This window comes from Aythya fuligula, chromosome 2 (genome assembly GCF_009819795.1).
Source record: "Aythya fuligula isolate bAytFul2 chromosome 2, bAytFul2.pri, whole genome shotgun sequence".
NCBI lineage: Eukaryota > Metazoa > Chordata > Aves > Anseriformes > Anatidae > Aythya > Aythya fuligula.
In genome coordinates this window covers 158,884,608-158,910,514 of record NC_045560.1, presented here as the reverse complement: position 1 = coordinate 158,910,514, position 25,907 = coordinate 158,884,608, and the positions used below count along the sequence as shown (strand labels likewise).

Genomic DNA, 25,907 nt, shown 5'->3' with positions numbered 1-25,907 from the left:
GCCCTGGCTGCTGAGCGCACGGAGAACTGCTGAGCGTCAGCAGTTAGCAGAGTATCAAAGTGCTTGGAGCGAGGGCTTGTTCCCGCACCGGTGGTTTCAGTGCCAATTAATATTTTTTATGAAAATACATCATTAACCTGAAAGGTGCAACACTTCCTCACTAAACGGCCTGAGAAAGGGAGATGGAAAAAATCGGGGTTGGACACGCAGCTACAGCAAAAATGCTTTGAGCGGGATGGGGTTACCAAACTTTGGGGGCAGCAGCCCCAAAACGCCAGGAAACCTCGATCCCAGTGCCCCTGCATCCTGCTGATTACACGGCACTGTGCAGCGAGTGCCGAGGGTGGAGCAATCCCAAATGGTTACAGACTGATAAAAAACCCCCAAAAACAACCACGGGAGATGCGCAGAGGGGCTCCCATATAACCATATATCCTTATAACCATAAATCAGTTATGCAGAAACTCTCGGAAACCCCCAGCTTGGGCACTTTGGGGATGGATCCCCAAAAAAACAAGGTGAGTTTTCCAGACCAGCCCTCTGGCCATAATCAGTAAATCAAAAACACTTCAAGCTTTTTGCATGCAGCCCCAAGTGCTCCCAGCATCTCGTGACTCAAAACACATTTTTTTTTACACAAAGAGCCATTCGTGATCTACCCCAATATCTAGGATGGAAAGGAACCGTGGAAGAAAACCATGAAAGGCGAGGTTCTGTGAATTTCAAGCTAATTTAAGAAACCGGGAGAAGCAGAGAAGAACCAAGACGGGTGGCAAGGATGTGATGGACGCAGAGCTCCTTCGGGCTGCTGTTGAATTTTGGAGGCCACCACGAGGATGGGGATGCTTGGGGATGCTCAGGGACCCCTAAAGTGGAGCAGATGCAATCGCCGAGTACCTGCACCGTTGGTAATCGTGGCCAAATGTGGTCATGCTATCACCAATCTGTCTCCAGTGTCTCTCCCACCCTCCTGGCAGACCACTGCGAGCAGGACCCAGAGGAATAAGAGCTGAAGACGCTCGTGGAGTTTGGTTTCTCCTCTCCCTGCCACTTACCAAATCCGTCCCGACCAGACGGAGAGCTCCAGGGGAAAACACGGAGCACGCCTCTCGTGCGGGTGTCAGAGCCTGTTCCACTCAAGGCTCGCCTTGGCCACGTTACGTTTATTAGATTAGAAACCAGGACGGGTTTAGAGGCAGACACGAGCTCTGCCGTGCGCGCGGGCATGCCCTGGGGCTGGCAGGGCATTTTGGCACCGCGTTCTCCGGGAGCTGCAGGCTCCTCGGGGCATCGTGCCCTTCCTGCTGTCACCTTGCATCTTCTGGGCACCCGGACTGAAATGTCCCCAGTTGCTGCTTGCTGCTGGGAGGGAGCCAGGGCTCAGAGCATGGAGCGCCGAGCCTCGCCGTGACGCATCCCCAACGCCCACCCAGCCTTCAGCTTCCCAGGGGGCTTCGAGCGGTGCCGGGGAGGTGCTGGGATCCCCAAAACCACCTGGATGTGGGGCTGGGCACCAGCTCAGGGGCCATGATGGGGCAGGGGGGGGGACAGGGTGGACATGGGGATGCCTCCAACCTCAGCCACTCTTCTGTGAAGATCCCCAAAAGCAACCAACAACCTCCCTGTGTCCCATCTCCAAACCATGTCCCTCAGTGCCACAAGAAATGATCCATATTGAACACTTTTCATGAATTTGCACTCCCAAAATTTGCCATGGCACAGCAAGCCCAAGTGCTCTCCATCCCCTCCGCCTACAGATTTTTGGGGGCGATTTGCCCAAAGAAGAGGGGATCGAGGCGTTCCTCGAGCTGTGGGACACCGCGGGCAATGCTCCTTCCCGTGCCAACCCCTCCAAGCTCCTCGTGACCCCAGCAAGTCAGCCTGGGAAAAAAATATTTTCAGTTCAACAGAATCCCATTTAAAACCTTCAAACAAGCAGAACTTTTCCTCTTCAACACCGGCCTGTTGTACCACGTGCCAGAGGAGATGGGGTTTAGTGGTGGGACTCGGGGGGTTCAGGCTGATGGCTGGACTTGATGATGATGATCTTGAAGGTTTTTTCCATCCTAAATCGCTTGTTCTATGATACTAAGAGCACTCAGGGTCCTTTTCCTGCTGCATGGGGGTGCTCGAAGGCACCTCAAGCCCCTTCCCCAGCCACTCTTGTTGCCGCTCGGAGCCTGACGACAGCTCCGGCGCTCGCACGGAAAACCAAAAAGTCGTCCCAAGGGAATTTGGCAGCTGACAACACGAGGCGGGACGGTGTGGATTTACAACTCGGAGGTGATTTGCAATCTAAATCGCACCCCCCCCGAGTGATTTCGGGCCCCGGCTGCACCGTGGAGGCAGATGTGCCACCGCTGCGGGCGCTTGGCTTGGAACGGGCCCTGAGAAAGCGCCGGGGCCGCTCGCTCCCAGCCCGCCCGGTGGGAAGCCTGAGCTGTAACAGAGGGATTTTTTGCATAGGGCTGAGCCTCCCGGCTCTCTTGCTGCCTCCTTCCCTCTCTGATAGCTGGAGGAAGCGATGGGGATCACCTGGAACGCCGCTTTTTAATGCTGGTATCACGATCGCTATGGGTACCAGAGAGACTTTGCGCGTGCCTTCGCCTCTTTGCGAGGTCTGCTCAAGCAACAAAGGGCCAGGAAAACGAAATCCATCTTCCCCCATCGTGGGCGAGCTCCAAGGAGAAGCTCATAGGATGGGTGAGGAGCAAAACCCAGCTGGTCGGAGCGCAACTGCTGAGGCCCACAGCCTGCTGTGTCCAAACGGTGACCACGAGGGACATGTCTCCATCCCTCGAGGCAAAAAGTGACCACCGAAAGTGTCACCACGTCCCCATCACGAGCCAGCTCTGCCAAGGATGCCCAGGAGCTGAGATCTGATGGAGATGCCCAATGCTCTCCAGCTTCTACCAGGGGTTGAAGGAGCCAGGATCTGGGGTGAGCAACAGCAGGGTTGGCACCAGGCTGCGAGACGAAGCCCCGCGATGCCCACCGCGTGTCCCGGTGGGGAGACGGGAGCAGGAGGCTTCCATGCCTGTCTTTTCTCCGTTCCCATAGAAACGAAGCTCAAATGGAGGTGGCAAAAGAAAATTAAGGCTTCTGTGAAGGAATCCACCAGGAGCTGGCGTGCGCGCGTCGGGCACGGGGAGCGGCTGATGGATAAAGAGGGGAGGAAAAAAAAAAAAGGAACCTGAAATAAAGCCAGGGGAGGAGGACTCGGTTCAAACAGGGGTGGGGGCGTTCCCGCACTGAAGTCTTCCTTTGTTGGGCATGAAGCTGAATTAATAAGCTACGTCAAACTGAGATGTCAGGGGAAAAAAAAAAAAAAAAAAAAGGTTGAAAACTCCACGGAATGAGCAGCGAGGAGATGGTTTCCAGTCTGGAGTTCAGGGCCTGGTGGTAACGTGCTTAGAGCCCCTCGGGGTCTTGGAGGAATCCCCCGCGCCCTCACGGGTTGGGAAGGTGGCCCAAGGGTCAGCAAGGACGGGGCAGGACGTGGGCAACCCCATGGGGCAGCCCCACGGGGAAAAGCTGGGATCTGGGGTGGATGTGGGGCCGGCTCCTCGTTCCTTTTCTCAGGACGCCTTTCGTCGGTCGCTCCGCAGTTCTCTGGCAGTGGGGGGTTTAGGAGACAACCAGAGGAAATTACTTTCCGTAGCACGCAATTAAAGCGTGGAATGCATTTGGTGGTTGAGCCAAAAAACACAACCGGGGTTCAGAAGAGAACGCGAGGAGCTCGGGGAGGACGAGCCCGCGGGGGCGGCTGTGAAATTGGACTCCCAGCCGCGGCCGGCACGGCGAGGTCCTGCTCCGCTGCCCGAATTTCACCAAATTCGTCTCGTTGGACGGGGTCTCCGGGACCACCAAGCCCAACTCAGGTGGATCCCTGTCCCGGGGAGGTGTAGGAAGAGGCACGGAGCTCTTGGACCCCCCCCACTGCCCCATTTTTTGCTGATGCCTTTGGTGTCATCGCAGCGCTTCTGGCGCAGAGGACACGGGGACGCGGCACGGGCTTTGGAAAGAGGATCGGGCGGCTCCGATGTCCTCTCCTCTTATCAGGGCAAGTTTGACCTCTGGCGAGGGCGGATGCTCCCAGTCCGAACTTCACTGGGCTATGCGTTATCTCCTTTAAACCCCCCCGAAAGCGGAGGAAGCTGCCAGAAAGCTGATAAGACGAACAGGCTGGGGATGAATCCAGCGGCCGCGTGAAAGCTGCTCAGCCTTTAGCTGGAGGTTATTGGAGTCTCTCTCTAAAAACCTCCTGCCCGGGCACCCAGGGGTGCAGTCGGTGTGTGCTCTCCGGAGGTGGCTCGGGTTGTGCACCAAAAGTGAGGGTGGCGGAGGTTGGAGGCTCCTCCGGGTCCCCCCTACCCCACCAGAGACCCCCAGCCCCAAATCCAGGTGGATTCGGGGATCCCCAAGGAGGAGCCCCCAGCCAGAAGGATCCAGCCTGGTTTTATTTCAATCCCTACACGTGTTCCTGGCCAAACCAGACAAGACCTCTCACGCATCATCCACGCAGCTCTTCTGGGGACATGGGACAGATTCGGCCCAAGCAGAGCTGGGTTTTGGGGGTGTCTCCCCCCCGGTGTCAGCGTTGTGCTCACAGACCCGAATTTTCAGCCCTGAAGTTTCTAAAAATTAAACCGACTGAAGAAGATCACCCCAGCATGGGGACGTGCCAGCGCTGGCTCTGATGCTGCTTAAAAATAATAATAATAAAAAAAAAATTCTTATTTTGCTTTTCCAAATGAAATCTTCAGAGGAAAGATGATTAATAAGTTATTAATAGTAATAATCTCCCTGCAATATTGGAAGTGTGAAACACTGAGAGGAATGCTTTGAACCTTACGCTATCTGCCAGAAGCCCGCAGACAAGCAGGAACCTGTCTCAATTTCACAAAAATCAGGAGGAAAAAACTTCCCCCTGCCCCCAAAACCTCCGCAGGAAGGGAGTTCTCCGAATCCCCTCGCCTCAATTCCCAGCGCTGGAAAACGAGCACGAGCATGAGCATCCCAAAGGGGGACTGACCCCTTTTAGGGGAAAAACAGCTTTTAGGGGAAAAGAAATCAGGATTACGGGCAGGGGAAGAGCTCTTGGCTGGCAGCTGGCTCCGTGCTGGAGGGGTGGTGAGGGAGCGGAGCAGGCGCGGATTCCAGAGCGGTCGCAGCTGCCGAACCCCAGCCAAGTGTGCGGGGCGCTCCTGGCTTTCATTTTTTTTTAATTCTTGACTCCTTGAGTAAGAAAAAACCTCGTTTTGGTGCCGCCGTGACTTCGAGCTGACCTAATCTTGAAGGACCTTATCTGAATTTACGGCTTCAGAAAGCGAACGCGGTGAAGCCCGGCTGGGGACGAGCCGAGTGCGGAGTGCGAGCCCCTCAACACGCACCCTGATGGATTTGATTTGGGGTCCCCGTGCCCAGCTGGCCCTTCCCCACATAATCCATGCAGGCATCGTGGGGAGGAGAGGAGGACGTTGGATGATGCTGGGGGAATGCGGCGGCAGCTGCTCCCGAGCAGGTGATGCTCCCCATTTTGGGGCCAAAAGCGGCCACCTGTCCGCCTCCGGACGCGGTTTCATTTCCCATCGTGGCTGGGTTGGGGGCGAGGGGGGGGGGAACAGGCGGTGCAGCCCCCGTTTAACCCTTTTGGCTGCCGCACGTCCTGCTGATGCAGAGCTCAGCCCCCAAAAATCCCCGGGACGCCGGGAGCAATTAGAGGCTGTAAGACAAGATGACCTTTCCCCGCGGCACGGGGAGATTGCCAGCGAGCGCCGAAATATCAGATAACCTCTCGGCGCTGTGCTGGGAGGAAGAGGACGCTTGGAAGCCGTCCTCCCCCTCTTCCCGACGGCGACGGGGTGGTTTTTGTAGGACCTGCAGATAATGCTGTAAGACGGAGAGCGCTCGTTGCTTCGGAGCGCCGAGATGCTAGCCCTGGATGGAAATCTAGACAGCAATCTCATTTAGAAAAATAAAAAAAACAAAAAAAGAACAGAAACCACAAAAGAAAAGAAAAAAGGGAAAAAAAAAAACCTTGGCAGAGCAGCAGGAAGCCTGCTGCTGGCAGGTGGACACGGCACAAACCCCTCCACCCCGTGCAGAAATCCAAGAGCCGTGTGCCAAGGGGGGGGGTTCCTGCTGCCCCCCACCCACCAGGACGCGCAGAGGAAAGCCAAACGCCTGCACTGCTCCTCTGGGACACGCGGAGCGGGCCGAGAACGGAGGGGAAAACGCCTGACACCCGGCCATATGCCGTGCTATGACAAATCCCTCCGGTAGCACGCCGCGTGCCCGGGCGCGGGATCCGATCGCTCGGCACAGTTGGTGCGAAATCTGCCACTCAATCTGCCAGCGCGGCTCAGAAGGGAGATAAAGGAGCAAATCCCCCCCCCCTCCGGCCCCAAACGCTGCCCCCCAGCACCCAGCACGGCCCCTCGTCTCCCAAGGGATCAATCCTGCCCTGATCCTTTCCATTTCCAGTGCTGGGTTTATGGAAAGGGGCCCAAAGACGCCTCCAAACTCAACCATCCTGAGATTTCAGGGTTCCTACGGGAGGGGAGGTGGGCACTGGGTAAAGTCAACGACAACCACGTGTTCCTGCTCGAAATCAGATTTGTGATTTCTGATACAACAGCACGTGAGCAAAGCAGTTCAACTTAAAATTTATTATTTTTGGAAGAAAAAAAATGGAATGAAAAAGTCCTGGCTCCCTACCTCCGGCATTCTCACGCCAAGCTCCCGTGTGAGATAATAACTGATCCTATCAATGGAAAATTATTGCATTACTTTTACTGCACGGGCAGCAGCAAGGCTGCCCTTCTGCACCAGGTTTTCCATGTTTTTTTTAACCATTTTTTTTACCCGGCACAAAATCCCGGCGCTGCTCTGCGAGGCACGCTACCAGAACGCGCCCCAGCAGAGCAGCCGAAGACTTCCCACGGGTGCCCTTGGGTGAGATGACAAAGTCGATTTTTACGAGGCACGCGCAGCGAAGCCCGCGAGCAAAATTGCTTTCTGCCCCCGCTCTCCCGGGGGAAAAGCAGCTGACCTTAAGGAGAAAGCGAGCGGCGGCACGACAGGGCTAACCAACCTTGAAACTTCAAAAATGGAATGCCAGAAATAAAAGCAATTTCTTTTTTTTTTTCTTTCTTTTTTTTTTTTTTTTTTTTTTGGTCAGCCCAGGACTGAAACTTGGGCGTTTTACCTCGAAAAAAAAAGCAGGGATGTCAATGAACTCCTCATCTAACAGGGCGACTTCTACGCACAAATGGCATTGGTGGGGTGAGGAGGAATGCTCTGCCCATCCTTGGCACGGGCTCTGCAGAAGGAAAAGCTGCACAGAGGGCAAAACCCCCGAATTAAAGTGAATAACGTCCCCCGAGAGTGACTTGGCAGGTGCGAGAGCATTTGCTGCCTCCGTTGGCAGCAGCAGAGGATTCCTCTCGGCCCTACGAGCTTGGCCTCCCTGCTACGCATGGATTTGTATTGCAGGGGGTTCCCGGAGCCCCCAGGCAGCAGGAGGTCCCTCTGTGAGAGGGGAAGGAAACCTCTAAGTCCCCGAAAACGCAAGGAAAAGAAGGAGGAAATTTCAGAGGAGGATGCAGCAAGTGTTCTGGAACTAGGGTTACTGGGAGAATCGTGTGCATCTTCCAATAAATCAGTAGATAAATAAATAAATAACCCCCCAAGGGGCAGGGACAAACCCTTAAGTGCTCAGTCCTGGGTCTGGGTGGGAGATGGAAAGCATCCAGCGCAGGAGGCACTGCCTGATGTCTCCTTGCCCTGCTTTTCAACATTTTAGGCTGGAACAGATCTCTGGAGGTCACCGGGGCCACCTTCCCTTCCTCCCTTGGGTACAGATGTCCTTGAAGTGATCCTGTTCAGGGCCTTTTTCGGTCTGGTTTTGAAATTTTCACGATGGGGGTCTCAGAGCTGACCACACTTGGGCGATCCCTCCATGAGGCCCACCACGAGGCCCCAGCGCGGTGCAGCCGTGCATTGCCTCTCCCCCTTCCCGTGCCGCAACCACGGGCAAGCCTGACACTCTCTTCTCGCCATCAGGGAGGGGAAGGTGGCTCCTAGATCCGCTCCTGGCCCCTTCCCCACGCCGTGAAGCCCAACTCTCACCAAGGGCTACCATCAACATGACGCCCTCCATGCCAACGCAGCAAGGCCGAGGCTCTCTGCCACGTCAACTCCTCGGTGGCTGGGACATTGTGCCTGTGATTACCGGGTTGCAGCACCAGCACAAGGGCAAAGCTTCAAGATTTGATGTTTTCCAGAGCCTGCAGAAGCCAAACCTCCGAGATCTTGCCCCAAAACCTAACAGTTTTTCTGTTCCAGGCACTGCAGCACGCGGGATGCCCAACAGAAGGTGAGCGGCTCCGGCCTCGGGCCTGCAGCTCCCTTCCCGTTCCACCGAGCACTTTTTGGGTAAAAACCCTGTTTTGGGGGATTATGGCTTTGCTGTTCCCAGCCAGCAGAGCGGCCCAGATCCGTCTGTGGAGGTTTTGCCTTCGTCCTGTTCAGCAGGGCGGCCTGAAATGATCCAAAAAGCCACGTAAAAGCATTCAGCACTTGGCAGCTCCAAGGACTGAGCCGCTCCAGAGGCCTGGCCGCGTTATTTCCAGCCGGGGACCAGCACAGAAACCTGCCATTAAATCCCCAAATCCGGGACCCGAAGGTGGGCCGTGCACCACGCCGAGCTGTCGACAGCCTCACGCTGCCTCCGAAAAATTGCCTCGCTTTGTTCTCCTCCTCCCCCGGGTTCCGGGAGAGCCACAGCCAGGCATGGAAAAGAAATGAGTGCTAATTTGGTACGGAAACAAAGGGAAAAGGGCCTCGAACCTCGCAGCTTCTGCAGCGAGCTGGGGCTGTTCAGGGCGTTCAGCCAGCCCTGCCAGGCTCAAAACCACAGAATTGTAGGGGTTGGAAGGGACCCCAAGAGATTTTTGGGTCCAATCGCCTTCCCAAAGCACGGACAGGCCCTCTCTGTATGATCCCAACCAAGGCCAATGCCTGCAGACCCAAAAATCAGAGCTGATGCTACCTGTGCTGTGCATGGCAGTGAGTCCTGCCCTGATAACACATTTCGGGGCTCCTCGTGCTCCTGCTGGATGCCCTTGCACGAGAACAGCCCTTGGATTGCTTCGGTGGTGGCCGGCATCTGGGAGACGCTGCCTGCTTCCCAGAGGGGTCTGAAGCACTCGGTGAGCAGCATTTAAAAAAAACCAAAACAAACAAACAAACAAACAAAAAAACCACGCTGCAGAAGACTTTAATTAAAGGGTTTACGAAGGGTTTGCACACTTACGAAATACAAAACCTCAACCTAAAGCCACCAAAGGGCTAAAAACGTGTGGTGCCACCCGAATGATGGCCGTCATCACCCTTGGTGGGCCTGGCGCTGCTACGGCGAGGTTTTGGATAAGAGCGGCCCCCGTGGCGGGGCACGTTATCATGTCAGCCACTGCCGATAACAATGTTTAATTACCTTAATCCACTTAATAACACATTTTGCTAAAATTAGCCAGATAAATTGCTCCGATAGCGCGACTTCGAAGCCGAGCGGCGCTCGGATCCCTGGTATTTAACCTACTTCTCCGGGTGGCTGGGCTCAGCCCCAACGCGAAGCATAGCAGCCCGGGGCGGGGAGGTGGAGGAATGCTCCTCCTGCAGCATCTGCACGTCGCCGGGCTGCGGGAAGCCTCCCAAAAGCTGTTGCCAACATTCCCCGGCCACCGACAACTGGGACGGCTCGTTCCTTGCAGGGACAACAGGAGGAGCACAGCGGCACGGCGAGGTTCGTCTGCCGGGAGCGGGACGAGCCCGGCGATGGATGGAGTGTTTGGGCTCGATTTCCAGCAGGAAAAAAACACTCCGGTGTTTTATTTGTGCTTGCTGGTGAAGGATCCTGAAGCACGTGGCGTGGGGGTGGGACAGACCCCGCAAAAGACCCCCAGCATCTCTCACTGGGGTGCTCCGAACGCCGCTCGCCTCCTGGTCGGGGTCACTCCGTGGTCGGACCCCAAGAGCCCGCAGGACTTGGGTGCAGATCGCAGGATCAGAGAATGGCAGAGGTTGGAGGCACCTTTGGGTCCCCCCAACCCCATCAGGCTCCCCTGGAGCCTGAACCCAGGAAACCTGGCTTCAGTCTTCATCGCTTCTCGCAGGCACCGTATCCTACCAGGACCAGGTTCTGCCACCTCCTCGTGCTGCCTCGCAGGGCTCCCCTCACCATTTATGCCCCATTTATTCCCCCCAGCCTTCCCGTTTGAGTTCAGCTCTTCTGCAGCCACGCAGGAGCATCCCATACCATCACACAAAGATGTTTTGGAAGGATCTTTCTAACACAGAACAGAGTCCCAGACTGAGTTTTACCTCGGGCTCCTCACTGGGAAATCAGTCCCGTATCCCCGCCGTGCCCTTCCCCGCAGCACCTTTGTCAGAAATCCCACGGGAACGCAGCTCTTCTTGGCTGCTGTGCCCAATTTTTTGGCTAGTGCCACTGGTTTTACGTGCACACGGACCTGCCTCGGCCCAAATGGCACAAATCTGCTGTTGGGTGGCAACATCCGAGCACCCTGATCCGGCAGCACCCTGAGACAGACTGAGCTGCCCCGAGTGCACGGCAGACTTTATACATTTCTCCTAAAGAATTCCAACTTGGGGAGAGAAAAAAAGTGGTGATACGATGACATGCAAGGCATGAAGGTGTGCTGACTTTAATTGCACTGCGATAATAACTGCATCCAGCCACCGCAGCTGGACACAGAGGACGGAGAACGAGGGGTTTGAATAAATGATGGGGGAAAAAATATCTGTTGCATGGGGATGCAAAACGATACAAACAATTTCCTACTTGATATGAAAAGCTGTTTTTCCTTGGCAGAAAGAGAATGGAAGGAATTGTCCCACCTGATAACGGAGCATTTTTCATGCTCGCGTTCAGGCAAGGGGCCCTGGTGAGGCCGCCGAGGCTGTGCTCAGAGATTCCCAAGCCCCGAGGCACCCGGCTTGAATTTGGCACTGCCCCTGCTCCAAGCAGAGGTTCGGATCGGCCGACCCCAACCATCTGCAGATGCCCAAGGAAAAACTGAGGGTAAGGGGCTGTGGAAAGCCCGACCTGTCTTGGGAAGGAGCCTCCGAGTGATACGGCGTGGTAGCGTTACCGCAGCCAGCTCTTCCCGAGCCACCTCTGGAGCCTCGGATCACGGGATACCGCATCGTGTCGCGGTCTCTCGGTGCCGCTCTAATCCCCAGCCTCCTGCAACTTCGTTACGCAACTGCATGCAAATTGCTTCCCTTTTAATCCCCGCTCCCCTCTGCGCTTTGTGGTTTTGCTGCTGCGGAGGAAGGCGGGCAGCGCACCGAGACCCGACCCAGCGCCTCTCATGACCCCCCCGGTCATCCAGCCCCGGTACGCCACAAATCCTCCCGAATTAACCCAAAACGCCAGCAGATCTGCGCTTGCAGCACCTGTGCGTCCTCAGGGCGTGCACGTTTGTTATCACAAAGCCTTGAATTCCTCCTGGTTATGTCAGGGGGCAGCAAGCGCCTGCGGTAGGGAGCGGAAGCTGGCGGTGCTCGGCGCCCCTGCGCGCCCCACCGCTGGCTGCAGCAGGGATGCAGAGCCCAGGGTTCGAAGCAGCTTTCAGTACCCGAGGGAGCTGAAGTATTTTCACCAAGGTCTTTTGGCAGGAAGGGAGCACAAACCCTTCCCGCAGAGGTCCTGCAGCTCCCCGGATCCAAGGGGTTCTCGCCTTGGGGAGGAAACGCGTCTCACCCGGCTCACTGCAGAGCAGCATTTTTATGGAGATGCAGCTAAGGCGGCAGTAATCAAGTGTGCTTGAGAACAAACCCGTCTCCAAGCCTCCCAAGGAGTCATTTGGGGCTTTTTTAGGTTATTCACCCCCCAGGCTGCGTGTTCTGGGTGGACACCGTGCGTCTCAGAGGGCGGACACAAACCAGGAACTTCTGGGGGAGATGCTGGAAGATCCACAGCTGGGTTGGAAGGGACCTCAAAGCCCATCAAATTCCAACCCTCCGCAGCTCTAGAGGTTCTCAGGGCACTTTGGCCCACCTACACAAAGCCAAATCTGTCCCCAGAGCCTCGGGAAGTCAGTGCACCCAAACAGAGAGACAACACCCGAGTGCTGGGGTTCCCCCAAATCGCTGCATCGCTCCAGGCACGCCAACCCTCGTGGTACAAGTGCTGGAGCCATGGCACTGGGACCAGGGAGGTGTTGGGGGCTCCTCTTTGGGAAACCCACCTGGATTTGGGGCTGGGCACCAGCTGGGGGGGTTCTGATGGGGCAGGGGGACACCAAATGACCCCAGAGATGCCTCCAGCTTCAACCTCTGTTCCTCAAGTCCTACAACGAAGCCACAATCCTGCGTGTCGCGGTGCCATGCCCCGTACCAGACTCAAGTCTGCCTCGTTCCTCCCGACGCTGCAGGAGAAGAAACTGGGTTACCCAGATCTCAAAGGAAAACGGCTAGCAGCTGCCAGAGAAATCAATATTTTAAAAAGCCATCTCGTGCTGCAGCTCAGAACTTGTCTTGCTCCGGCTTTTTTGTGTGCTGTAGGCCCTCACACTCCCCCGAACGACTTTCACCTTCAAAACAGAAATTCTGCAGCTCAAAGGGCTTTTCTTAGGGAAGCATTTCTTCCATGTTAGAATTTGCAAATGGAAAGCTTGGGAAAAAAACCTCACCTGACCTCCATCCAAAGGAATTTGAGCCCAATTTCTAATTCGAATACTCTAGCCTCAATACTTGGATGCGATTGTTCGTGTCAGCTGAGCTGAGAGTTGAGGGCACCAGGCACCCTTAGCCACGGGCACCTCAATGCCAGCAATGTGTGCACCCTACAAGGGCCAAGAGATGTCCCCACTGGGTCCCCAGGTCCTGCCACCAGCGGGGACAGCTCGCCGAGTAAGCCAGGTCCAGTTTGTTCCCTTGATTATTCGCCACTCGCCTTCAATCCCCATCATTACAACAATATCAGATCAGCTCCCTTTAGAGATGCCAAATCGCTGGCGCCAACGTGACCCACACTCAAGGTCCTGCTAATGCACCGTGTGGTACCACGAAATCACAGAATCATTAGGGTTGGAAAGCCCTCCGAGGTCATCTGGTCCAACCATCCCCCTACCACCAACGTCACCCACTAAACCATGTCCCCAAGCACCACGTCCAACCTTTCCTTGAACATCCCCAAGGATGGTGACTCCACCACCTCCCTGGACAGCCCGTCCCAATGCCTGACTGCTCTTTCTTTGTGCCAGCCAACAGGTTGTCCATCCCCAAGCACCAGGTCTCCAGAGCAGCCACCCAGACCTTCCTGCTTGGCCTTTTAATACATCGACACATTACGGACATTTATCTAGATCTGATTCCCTCAATTTCCAAGACTCGTTACAAAAACGACGGTCTGGAGGTCTGGTTCCTACCGCTATTTGCCCAAAGTTACTGACATTTCCATGAAGTCATCCAAACTTTGCCTTCTGCTTCCCGTTTCCAAACACCACCAGCTCGCACGATACTGGGAGGAAGCCGAGCTCTCCTGCCAGACCAAGGAGCACCAGATAATGGGCCCGCACTGCGGCTGAGAACAAGCTTTGGACACGCCGGGAAGCCACGAAGCGAGCTCCTCGTCAGCAATTTCACCCTCTGCCGCGCGGCTCTCCTGAGTCACTATCTAATTGATAACTCCGTCCTATCATTTCTCCCTTCTCCTTCATCACTGCCTCTCCCCCTGTAATTACTACGGCTATTTCTCTCCCAGGCCGGGCTGTCTTTAATTGGTTTTAAGGCTTGGGAAGAGAGGGCTGCGACATTTTCCTGTTCCAACCCTCCTCCCTCAAGCCCAGCCCGACGCAGGAGAGCGTGTCGGCACCGCGCGCCGGGTCGGCCACCGAATTCCACCAGCCCTCTGCCTCCTTGCCTACGCAACCACCGCTCAGTCCCTGCCCCGTTTCCCATCGGCAGGAAGCCTGCCGGGATTCCCAGGGACTGGCAGGGTAATTAATCCATCATTTGGATACCCTAAGGATAGCGAGACGCCTCCGGGACGCAGCCACGGAGCCTCTCGCCCCGTGTGCCGGGGATGGAGCCGGCGGCTCGCTCGGCACCGGTTCTCACACAAGCAAAGGGACTCACCCACACGTCCTTGGGGTCTTGTCCCATCCCAATCTGTGGCTGGGGATATTTGGAGCCAGCCCCCGGCCGTTTTCCAGGCACCCGACTTCCCAATTCCCAGCCCCGGCTACGGATCTGTCGCAATTCGAGAGCCAACCGCTACCCCCGGGGGAAGGACGGGGGTGGTTTGAACTCGCCTGGCAGAGCCAGCTACCCAAGGAAGGTGCGCCCGGCTCCCAGAGGATTTTTTTTTAATGATATTATTATTGTTGTTTATTTTAAAGGAGGGGGAATTTTGCTCCCTGCCTCTCGCTGCCTCCCATGCGCGGCTCCTGCTCTCGCCACCCCCAAACTCCCACCGGGGAGCAGGGGCGGAGGCGGCATTTTTCTGGCTCCCCAACCTCACCCGTGGGACTAATTAATATTCCTTAAGCACCACACCCCTCATTACAATAGGCTAAGCGAGCACAAAAGCGCTTTGGTCTCAAAAAGTTTTTGACTTGCGCTTTTCGACAAATTTACATCCCACAGAATGCCCATTAAGGCCGTGTCTTTAATTACCGCATCAAAACCCTCTTGATTAGAGTACAAAAAAAAAAAAAAAAAAAAAGCAGCGACTCCGAAAGAAATCGGAGAGCAAAAAGCTCATCCCCTGAGCTCCGCGGAGCAGCAGCTCACCGGGAAAACATCTCGGTCCCAAGCGAAGGATCCCGGGCAGCGACGCACGCGCAGCCCTGCGGCGCGAGGGCCCGGCTAACGAGACGAAGGCTGGCCCAATTAGAAGAAATTAGCAAATGCCGGCGAGGACCCGGGGCAGCGCTTGCACCACACCGGGGCCGTGCAGATCACGCGTGCCGGGCTCTGGCAGCGCGGTGCCTCCGGCACCGTCCCGTGCGCCATTGGGTTGGGGGCACCGCGGCCGCTGTCTGCGCGGGGAACAGAGGCAGCAGTGTTCCCGGCAGCCCTCGGAGCACTTCACAGCAAGCGAGGGTGGAAAAGAGCAATTAAGAGCAAGGCTGTCCCCCTGCCAGCCAGCGCTTGCTCTCAATAGTCCTTAAGGACTGCTTACAGCTGGCCTTTGCCGCCGGGTAGAGGCTGTAGGCGAGGGCTGGCCACGTGAGCACGAGCATTTATGGGGAGAGCAAGGCGGACGGAGGAGTATGCGGCATTCTGCTGCTTGGCTTTCGGTGAAGAAAACAAACCCAGCTCCTAGAAAACTCTGAAGAAGCCCCTGGGAAATGGAGGAGCAGCGGCAGCAGGCTCCCTCTCCGTACCCAAAGCTTTGGCACCGGCAGCCCCAGGCGCTCAGCTCCGAGCGGGGAAGCCCCTGAATCCTGGCCCCACTTGGCACCAGCTCGCTCCCACAGCCTTGGGGCAGCGCAATCACAAGAGGACAGGTTTCAGCGGGGTGTTTTCTTCTCTGGGCTTTCACATCCAGCAGCACAACCAAGGCCAAGCGAAAGAAAAATCACATCCGTGGGACGCGCCGGCTTCGAAGCAGCTTCCCCGACGCGCTCTGCCCAGCAACGCGAAGCCACATCTACCAGCCCCATGCCCACCTCCTTCCAAAGAGCCGTCCCGTCGTCCCCTCCTTCGCCATCCCGCAGCATCCCTCCTGCCTCTTCTTCCTCGTGGGCACCGAGACATTCGCCTTCGGGGTCTAACGCGGGGCGCACGGCGGAGCCGGCGCTCGGCGCGTCGCTGCGTGCCTCCCCGGCAGAGGGGCTGGCAGCATGCCCTGCCCCCGGGAGCAGCGTGGGTGGGTGAAGACGAAGGCTCTGCCCTCCTCGCCCGGCCTCCCCCGGCGCTCGGCAGCGGAGGTAACCAAGGAGGAGCCGCTCGCCGGGGCCAGGAGGCTCGTTCGGAGGAGCGTAATTAGCCGGGCTCCTGGAGAGGTGATGCTGGGATGGGAAACGAGGGGTTGCTTTTTTTAAAAAAAATATTTATTTATTTTTTTATTTTTATTTTTAAATTTGTGGTTTCCCCACTTCCAAGCCCGTTCGCAATATGCCTGGTACGAGAACCTGAACAGAGCAATTATAAACAGGAGGAGAGCACACCAGCAGCCGTGTGAGTTATTTCCCGTACACGAACCGAGCTCTAATCCTGATGCTCCCAGACAACAGCGCCTGCCTGAGACCAGACTTATTTCAGAGTAAAAAAAAAAAAAAGGAAATTAAAAAAACACAAGCCTGACCTTACCATATATTAGTTTTGAGCTCGCAGCTGCAGCAGATGGCTTGCAAAGGGGATGGAAAAATGGGCTCTGATTGCAAAAGGAAGAGAACAGGAGACCTGACACCAGGAGAGGTCCTCCTGCCAGCCAGAAACCTAACTGTGGGCACGGCGAAATCCTGTTTTGGCCAAGCACTCAGTGTCGGGAGAAGACCTGGCCAGCCACGGCGTAATCAACACAAGATCTGAGCTTAAAATCCTACATATTTAATATCTCAGGCAAGTAGCCACAGAATGACACTGTACAACCCATTTTTCATGCTCCGTACTCTTCTCCCTAATGCCATCTTCTGCCTAAAAAACGTCCTGAGTAACAACTCATCCTGATTAGTTTCATGTTAAAATAAAATTATAACGGAGGATGGATTCTGAACCTAACAATTCTCCCAGCGAGAAGTGCCCATTTCATAAATGAGCTATTTTCCCGATGGCTTCGGGACTGCTGGAGCAGGGTCTTTGTGGTTTTTATTCTTTTGAGCCAGAGGCAGGAAGGGGTTGGACACGATCGCAGACACCATGGTGATGCTCCTGCCTTGCTTTTTTTTAAATTTTATTTTTAATTTAATTATTATTATTCTTGTCATGATCAGGCAAAAAGAAACAAACCAAAAAACCCCACAAAACTCCACCCCATGGTAGCACAACCACTACATTTTTTTTTGGCTCATTTCTTCCTACGGGAAGCATCAGGTGGCATTTTTAGCACTCACATCACAAGGAGGTGAGTTTGTCGCATTTTATGCGGCACCAATTGCCCACCCCTCCCATCTTCCAGATCCCTTCTCCTACACTGCAGGATTCAGGAATACGCCGTTTGTTTTGCCAGGTTTCGCCGAGATTTATTTTAATCAGGCTTTGAGTAGACCAAGTGACTTATTTTCACTCGAGGACTGGGGCTGAACTAATGCTCGAAACTATTATTGGGCTTCCAGCCCTGTCTTCAACTCACCAAGCAACTTGGGGAAAGTCGCTCTGAATAATGTCTCCGTTTCCCAAACGGCACAACTGGGAAAACACTGACCTACTTGGCAGGAGCACGGAGAGCAGGCGCTCTTTTTTTCTTTTTAATGATTTAAGACAACCCAAATGCGAGGCGTTAGAGAGATGGGAATTCCACAAAGCCATTAATGGAGCACCAGGGGGACGGCTTGAGAGCTAGTTATCAGCGCTGTTCCTGTAATCCTCGATCCCTCTATCAATTTGCCAAGAGCCTAATCAAACAAACTTCGCATTGGGCTCTCACAGTTGCCAGCCTGAGGGCTGTAGGCAAGGAGAGGGCTCCTGTAGAAAGGGGCCAACATGACCATGGATGTCCACGAGCCAACGTGGCTCAACCGTAGAGGAAAGTGGACGTCTGTTCAGCTAGAGGTCTCAGGCTCTCCCTTTAATCACGCTCATCAGCCTCGTGCTCACGGCCTCTCATCACAGCCTTCCACATCCCAAAGTAGCAGAAGTGTCCAGACGCCTTCAAGGGTGCAATAAATACAGATCGCCTCCTTATGCAGCCTCCGCAAAAAGGGCACGAGCACGGAGGAGTGCCCCAGGGTAGGAAAAGGGAGACCAACCTGGAGGCTGCTCCTTTCTGCTCCTTCCCCAGCCACTGAGAGGAAGCATGGGTGGAAAAAAAAAAAAGTATCACAACTAAGAGAAGGTGAATTTGTGCAAAATGAAGACTGATTGTGCCTACAACAGTCATAGAATCATCTAGGCTGGGAAAGGCCTTCAAGATCATTGAGTCCAACCATTAGCCAGGCCTACCGAGTCCCATCACTAAACCACATCCCTTAGGGCCATGTCTCTTAAATATCCCTGGGGATGGGGACCCCACTGGGCACTTCCAATGCTTCACCCAGTGCAGGACTTCACAGCTCTTTGGCCAAAAGCAGAGCTCACAGCATGGAGATGTTGCTTCTCCTCTGTCTCATCTGCCACCAGACGTGTTGGCCAAGGCTTGCAGCACGCAAGTCCCACCACCCCCTTGTCCCACACACCGAGTGCTTTAGCCCTCTGCCAGTCCTATGAAAAGGGCTTCTGTCCCTTCAGAAAAGGCTGTTTGGTCCCACATCGCAATGGCATTTGGATTTGGGGCTGGGCCACAGGGTCTAGGGTGGCCAAAGGCCTAGCGCCAACAGAAGGACCTCGCAGCCTGGCCTTGCTCTGGAGGATGGTGTCGGGTTCGTTTACCTAGAGTTCTGTGTCCAGTTCTGGGATTCCTGGCACCAAAAATACAGGAATCTCCTGGAAAGAGTCCAGTGGAGGGCCACAAAGATGATATGGGGCCTGGAGCATCTCCCCTGTGAGGAAAGGCTGAGAGACCTGGGTCTGGTCAGCCTGGAGAAAAGAAGACTGAGAGGGGACCTCATCAATGTTTACAAATATCTTAAGTGTGGGAGACAGAGGGATTTGGCCAACCTCTTTTCAGTGTTTTTTGGGAACAGGACAAGGGGCAATGGCCACAAAATGGAGCCCAGGAAGTTCCGCACTAACATGAGAAAGAACTTCTTCACAGTGAGGGTGACGGAGCACTGGGACAGGCTGCCCAGGGAGGTTGTGGAGTCTCCTTCTCTGGCGATATTCAAGGCCTGTCTGGACACCTACGTGGGCAACCTGCTCTAGGGAACCTGCTTTGGTAGGGGGGTTGGACCCGATGATTTCTGGAGGTCCCTTCCAACCCCTACAACTCTGTGATTCTGATTTGTGCTCTCAGGGCTACACGGGTTCACGGTGCTGAACATCTTCCTGATGTGCTCTGACAGCTTCAGGGGGGAGCAAACGGGAGGATTTGGGCATCCAGCTCTGACTCACATTCACCCTTTGTCCTTCTGGAAAACAGGAAAGCTCTGGGGCGAGGACTCTCACCGTAGCTTCGTCAACACCTACTGCAGCGGATTTAATTCTCTACCAGTACCTACTAATTGCTAAGGAGTAACAGACACAGGAGACTTGCTTTGGGGACAGCTTTACCGCCTGAGCTTTGCAATGGAAAGATGCTCTTCGTTTGTTTGCCACAGTTTATTCACCTGTAAACCAACAATATCCTCGGTGGCACAGAAGCCTGGGAGAGACTGTCAGCCTCTTCTAGCGGGTAACTAGTGACTGGACCAGAAGGAACGGCCTCAAGTTGTGCCAGGGGAGGTTCAGGTTGGAAATGGGGAGACATTTCTTCTCAGAAAGAGTGGTCAGGCACTGGGACGGGTTGCCCAGGGAGGTGGTGGAGTCACCGTCCCTGGGGGTGCTCAAGGAGAGGTTGGACGTGGCACTTAGGGACGTGGTTTAATGAGTAATATTGGTGGTGGGGTGATGGTTGGACCAGATGATCCTGGAGGTCTTTTCCAACCCTAATTATTCTATGACTCAGGCAGACACAGAGCTGAGAATGAGCCATTTGTGAGCTAAGACACGGGCACCCCTTCCCTCCTGACACATGTTCAAAGCAAGGCAGAGCAAAGTCTCAGAGATTATCAGCTCCAAACAGAACCCCTCACACCACCCAGACCTGGCACGGTGCTTTTATCCCTCCAAAGAGTGGTTCAACACCACAGGAGAAGCACAGCACACTGCCACCCACCCACAGCGGGACTGGGACCACTCACGGCAGCCATACAGTGAACTGGAGAGCTGACCCATTCCCAGTCCTCAAACACCCGGAGTTGGAAAGGACCCACAAGGATCATTGAGTCCATTTTTTATTTTCCTAGCCCAGGGTCCACTGCTGCTGCCTCGCTTACCTTTACCATCACCCTCCACCAGTTCGTTGTATGGCCACCAGGACAACAGTATGGGCCAGAGCCCCAGAGCACCCACAAATAAATATGCTGCTCTTTGAGGGATTTGTTGCTTGTTTAATGGAGACATTTTGCAAGCAACGTTCTGCAATCTTGAATTCAGCTGACAAATTCAAAACTCTCTGACATCTCCGTAATTAGCTGCAGACAGCTGACTTACAGTTTGACAAACGGTGCTAAATTTGCACTGAATGGCCGCATTCTGCCTTGCTATTTAGCCTTATTCATTTTGAAGTGCCATCCCTCACCCCGGAAGCTCAAGCCATGCAGACACCAAAAAACCTCTGTGCTGTGCAGGATGGGGCCAGCACTTTGCAATTTCCCGATCTTTTATTTCATATATAGGTATAATAAAACTAATATGTTATTTCTGGCCCCGATATCATTTGTACAGATAACCAGGTCACTTCTTCCCCACCTCCACACGAGCATCGCGGCACCAGCAAAAGGAGGGATTAGGTGGGACGTGCTGCAGTTGTGAAGTTATTTCAAGGCACGGATGCTAACTGAAAAATTAGGCACGATGGTAAGACACACGTGAAGGTCACAGCTGATAAAAGGGTCCTTGGAGCAAACTGCTGCGTTTTGGGACTGAGTCACCAAGGTCTGCATACGTCAGCTGTGGGCTCCATGTGGCAGAGACCAGGATGGGCTCTCAGCGCTGGCTATAACCATAAGCACCAGCCCCAGGCCATTTCCAGCTCCCTTCGATAAGCCAAGGCCACCTCCAGCGAGCTCCCCGAGGTACCAGGTCCTTCCCTGCTCCGGGGGGGGGGGGGACCTCGCTGCTTTGCATAGGCATAGAAAAAACAAATTGCCAGAAACAAAAGCCACATTGAATCCTGCTGGGGAACACCTGTAGCGCTTCCCCTTTGTTAACAGAAACTCGATCAGCTTTCACCTGTAAGGGGAGATAACAAACCGTGCTTCCCCTCTGTTTTCTGGCTGCTTTAAAAGAAGGAAGAAGTCGGGAAACACCGGTACCTGCAGGAGTCCCTGCTCAGCTCTGACGGGTCCTAGATGCTCAGGAAGCAACAGCAGCGCTCAGTCAGCCCACCCCATAGCCCACCCTGCTCCATCTGCTGTCCCTCAGCCTCCTGCAGGTCACAGCAGTCACGTTTCCAGCCGTGCAAATAAAGACGTGTCCGGGCTCTTAAACTTGGATGTTTCGTTCCTGCTCAAGAGGGAGAACATCATGATTCAGATTAAAGCTGGAGATAAAGCAGTGCTTCCCCCGCTCCTAAGAGGCTTAGCCCCTACGATGTTTGTGCTGCTGAACAAGAGGAACAAACACCTGAAATCAGACGAGGAGTTCGGGCTGCTGCATAGTACAGGGACTTGCAGGCATTCGTGAACATCCACCTCTAAAGCTGGCTGTAGAGAAACGAAGCCTGAATGAACTGGCATCAGAAGGAGGCAAAGAGTAAAGGTGAAATGCCTCCGCCTCCACGCTGGGCTTGTGTTAACCAAGAGCTGCCTAACAGCCCGGGCAGGATTCGCATCGATCTGCCCCACCACCTCGCACAGATGTGCGGACGCTCAGCAATTCCTGGGGCATCAGCACCCTTTGGCACCAGAGCAAGGTGCCACAGAGGACAGAGCACGAGGGTCCAAGTCTCTGAATGAGATATCACCAAGCAGAAGCAATTTTCTCCCCAATTTAGCCTTCCATATAGCCACGGGAACATCAGCATCAACAGACAAGGGAGTGCTGGAGGAGGAGAGGGAGGAACGCTCTCGTCCGGCCACCCGGGGCACATCCATCCCAGGTGAATCCAACGCTGGAAATCTCAGTGTTTGGCACTACTTGTAGAAACGACACGAGACCAAGATTGGCAATAAATCCAAAGTCTGGTGTTTCATTTCTATCAATACTTACTAGATGTTTGGGGTCACAATGCCAATCCACTTAGAGACTAAAATATTTAAGCACAGCTGAGTCTGCACCTGAGTCCTCCTGACCTTCCCCCGGTCTACTCATTCATTTGGATCACTTAAAATTATTTCATCCAGCTGCTCGATTGCCAGGGAAGATATTGGCTGCCTAGCCTACGCCTTCAGACCCAAAGCAGTGAGCACAGATTTGGGTCAGAGATACGCCCAACTTCCCTCCACTCTCCAGGTACAGCCATCGCAGGTACAACAGACTGGAAAAGTCCACCCGAAATCACAGATTAATAGGAAAAAAAATGGATTTTTTTCTTCTGGTTATCAATGTCGAGATGCTCTCCACCACCAAAGACCTGACCTGCTGATGGCTCAAGTTTCCCCATCCAGCCCAGCTGCTCAGACTTACTGGATCAGAGAAAGGGTCAGAAACGCCTCCAAAATCTTTCACACAGTGATTTTAACGAAGGAAAGAAAGGTTCTCGAGAGTATTCAGCCCAGATCCAATCCACGTGAAGAACAGCAGCATTTTTTTTCAGAAGTCTCAGACTAGTGGGCTTTCCCCCAATAAATCCAGCGTGCCTAAACCAACACACGCATGGCATTTTGTTCTCGAGCCTGCTTATATCCTTGGCGTCAACCATAAAAGACAAGCGAGAGCTGTCCCGAACTGCTTTTTCCCTCTTAGATAATATTTACAAGGCAGAATCCGAAGTGGAGAGGCCAGAACGAGCCAGGCCACCCAAATGGAGAAGATTTTTTGTTTATTCCCTTCACGTGACGCACTCCAGGCTCTGGTGGTTGTGGAGCTTCTTCCCCTGCAGAAGTTCTTAGCCCAGAAATGTGTTCCCAGATGGTGTAGCCCCCGAGGAAAACAGTCTTTTTATTAACACCCGGAGCAGCGTCAGCGGCTGCATCTCTCAAGGCTCGTTATGCAGAACCACATCACGCTCCCGTGGCACGGGGGCTAGCTTCCCCCACCGCCGGCTTCACCAGTTTCACCATTTCGTTTCCAATTTAGCAACGGGAACTAAACGAGTACTCTGTGCTGAGCACGAGGAATCGGAAGGAGAAAAGAGCTGAAAGATGTCAGGTTTGAGAGGAAGCCAAGGGGGAACTCGGGGCTGAGGAACCCCAAGGTTTTTGGGGTGAGCTGATTTTGGGGTGAGCTGTTTTTTGGGGTGAGCTGTTTTTTGGGGTGAGCTGCCCCTCCCGCAACCGAGCGAGCCCAGCTCAGCCCTGCTGGCAGAGCTTGCAGCTCCCAGCAGCAGGGCCATGAATACACACGCAGTTATTTTTTTCCCCCCAGCGCTTGCTGTTTCTGGATCCTAAGCAAGGCACGGCTTCATGAGAGGATGCAAAGGAGGAGGAAACGAGCTGGTCCCTGCTCGATTAACTCACAGGCAGCTGCTTCAGCAGCCTGGATGCTATCGGGGAGCCAAACCTACACGGAGGGTTCGCGATATCCCCATTTCTTTCTCTAGTTTTGCTCCGGCAGGGCAATTAGAAGCATATTGCAAATTGCCTAATCCTTAAATGAACTTAATTGCAGCCACAGAGCAGGGTGGGCACCTCTCGAGCAGCACCGCCTGCTTGGCCCAGGGGATGAGCTGGCCGTGCCGCAGCGTGGCCACAAACAGCCGGTGCCATCGGGCCGTCGGCTGCCCAAGGAGCTCGGAAGGCAGGGACAAAAAATGGGAGCACCAGGGCACAGTGCAGACGGGTGATTATCTGCTCCCGAAGCTGCCAGACAGGAACCCGGTCCTGATTTCAGCCCTAATCAGGAGGCTACAGCAACCCCATCCCATTTTCCAGTGGCTCAGCAGGTCGGTACCAGTCCGAGGACGTAAATGTGGCCGTTTCAGCACTGCAGCAAGCCACAGACTTGTTTTGATGCGATAAATCCCTTGAAAGAAAGAAAGAAAGAAAAAAAAAAATAACAGCTTTGGCTGGGAACTAATCTTCCTTGATAAGAATCAGCGTGGGAACTGGAAGCTCCAGTAACAACTCGTCCAAGTCTATTTATACAAGGCATCAAGACACCCATGCCAGAGATCCACAGGAGAACGCCCAGGAGCAACATTTGAAAGCATGCACAGAGAAAACCTCCCCTCCACTACTGCTCTCGTTTCAGCAAATGAAAATTTGGGAAAACACATGGAAAAGCAGCAGGAAAAGGGAATCAGCATCTTTGACATGGTTGATGAGGCACGAGCTTGTAGGGCGGCCATTGGAAAGGGAAAGCAGAGCTGGCTTTGAGCTTCCACGTGAAGTGCTCGGGAGCTTTCTTCCAAACCTTAATTTTTGAGGTGATGTGGAGAGAGAAATCCTCAACGCTTTTCCAGCCAGCACATGCTGCCACAAGCCTGGAGGCCATAGTCCTGCACGTTCCCAGCCCCAAGCCCAGCTTTATCCCTCTGCTCCCAGCAGTGCGTGCCTTTACTCCTGTCTTGCCCGCTATCACAGAGCTTTCTGAAATGCCAAAAACCACCCAAAAACTGCAGCCGGTTGGAGCAGCCCCCAGAACCTCGCCTTTGGCTTCGGAGAACCGCCTGCCGCCTTGATTAGGCTGCTTGTGCCCAAATGAGTCCCCTTTTCCCCTTCCATTTCTTCTCCCCCCAGGTAGATTTACCACGGCAGGCGTCCCAGAGAGCACAGTAGCTGCCACAATTCTGTGAATCAATCCATTTGGTTTATCTCTGCTTTCTCGACCCTCTCTGTTTAAGCCCTAAATTCTTTCGAGCAGGAGCTCCCTGCTCTTAGACGTGCTCCGTCACCCGGACGTATCCATCACCGACACAGCAACTACCTTCCACTGAATGTCATGAATAAGAATTCAGATTATTACGAATAATAATTCAGATCACTCCTGGGGCAGGCAGGAGTATCCCAGCTCTACCACCTGCAGCTCCAAAATGTACGTTTCCAGTAACCCCAAAGATATCCTGCCTCTGAGCCCCTTGTGTCATTGTCCACGTTGGCATCGTATCCCCACTTTGAGCTGAGCACACTTCAAGGAAACACCCAAATGGGTTCTTCAGCACTAATTTTCCTTTCCCTTTTAGGACTAGAGCACCTCATATTAAGACACTGGACCTGATGAGGCAACCGAGTCATCCTCTGAAGCCATCCTTGGTACCTGGAATCTTTTGGGAATCCCTCGAGTTCAGCACAGGCTTTCAAATCTCGTTACTGAGAGCACCAACCTGGTCTGGAAATGGACTTGAATCGCTCAGATTTCTGGAATTTGGTATAGGACAAGATTTCCAGGAGGCTGAGCACAGCAGCAGGAGGTGGCTGTGCAGAAGGCAGCGAGCCCTGCAGCACACCACGCTTTGCAGAAGCACTGACAGACCCCAGAGGGGATCACGCACAGCCCCATATTTTGGGAACAAACATTCACTTTGAACCATTTTTCTGCTTAGAAGACAAGAGCAGTCCAGATTAGAGATATTAGTAGTAGAGGATGGCCATGGCCACCACGGCTGAGCTTTCAGACATCCATACGGGCTAGAGATGACAGCAAAGGACAGGGCACTGGATGAATTCTCTATACAAAGAGAAGAGACTTTTATGAATTGCAAAGCTTATGAGTAACAGCCACAGCAGAGCCATTGTTTCTGAACACCTTTTGAGTCTTTTATATTCAAATGCAGCCAGAAGAATTGCCTTCTCTGACACACGAGCGTACCGGGCCTGCGTTCTGTTTCTAAAATGACTGATCTCCATCTGAATTTTAGGTGTTTTTTTTTTTTTTGACAAGAGCTCCATCCTGTCGTGAATCAATTCCAGCTACTCATGATTCACCTTGCTATCCAGCAGCTACACCTTTGATGTTTTGTTAGCCCCCAT

General features: G+C 54.0%; 1 protein-coding gene across 13 annotated transcripts in view; it reads right to left on the bottom strand.

Annotated features, from left to right (window-relative positions):
* Positions 1–25,907, bottom strand: part of ARHGAP39 (Rho GTPase activating protein 39) — an 84,287-nt gene that overhangs the window by 26,348 nt on the left and 32,032 nt on the right. The window contains exon 1 of one of the 13 annotated variants that reach the window (XM_032180876.1): positions 14,827–14,856. The exons of the other annotated variants lie outside the window; for them this stretch is intronic. Within the exon in view, the coding sequence (XP_032036767.1) occupies positions 14,827–14,837 (11 nt within the window). The 5' untranslated portion in view covers positions 14,838–14,856. Of the gene's footprint in view, positions 1–14,826; positions 14,857–25,907 lie in introns of those variants that run through there. 13 annotated transcript variants of the gene reach the window in all.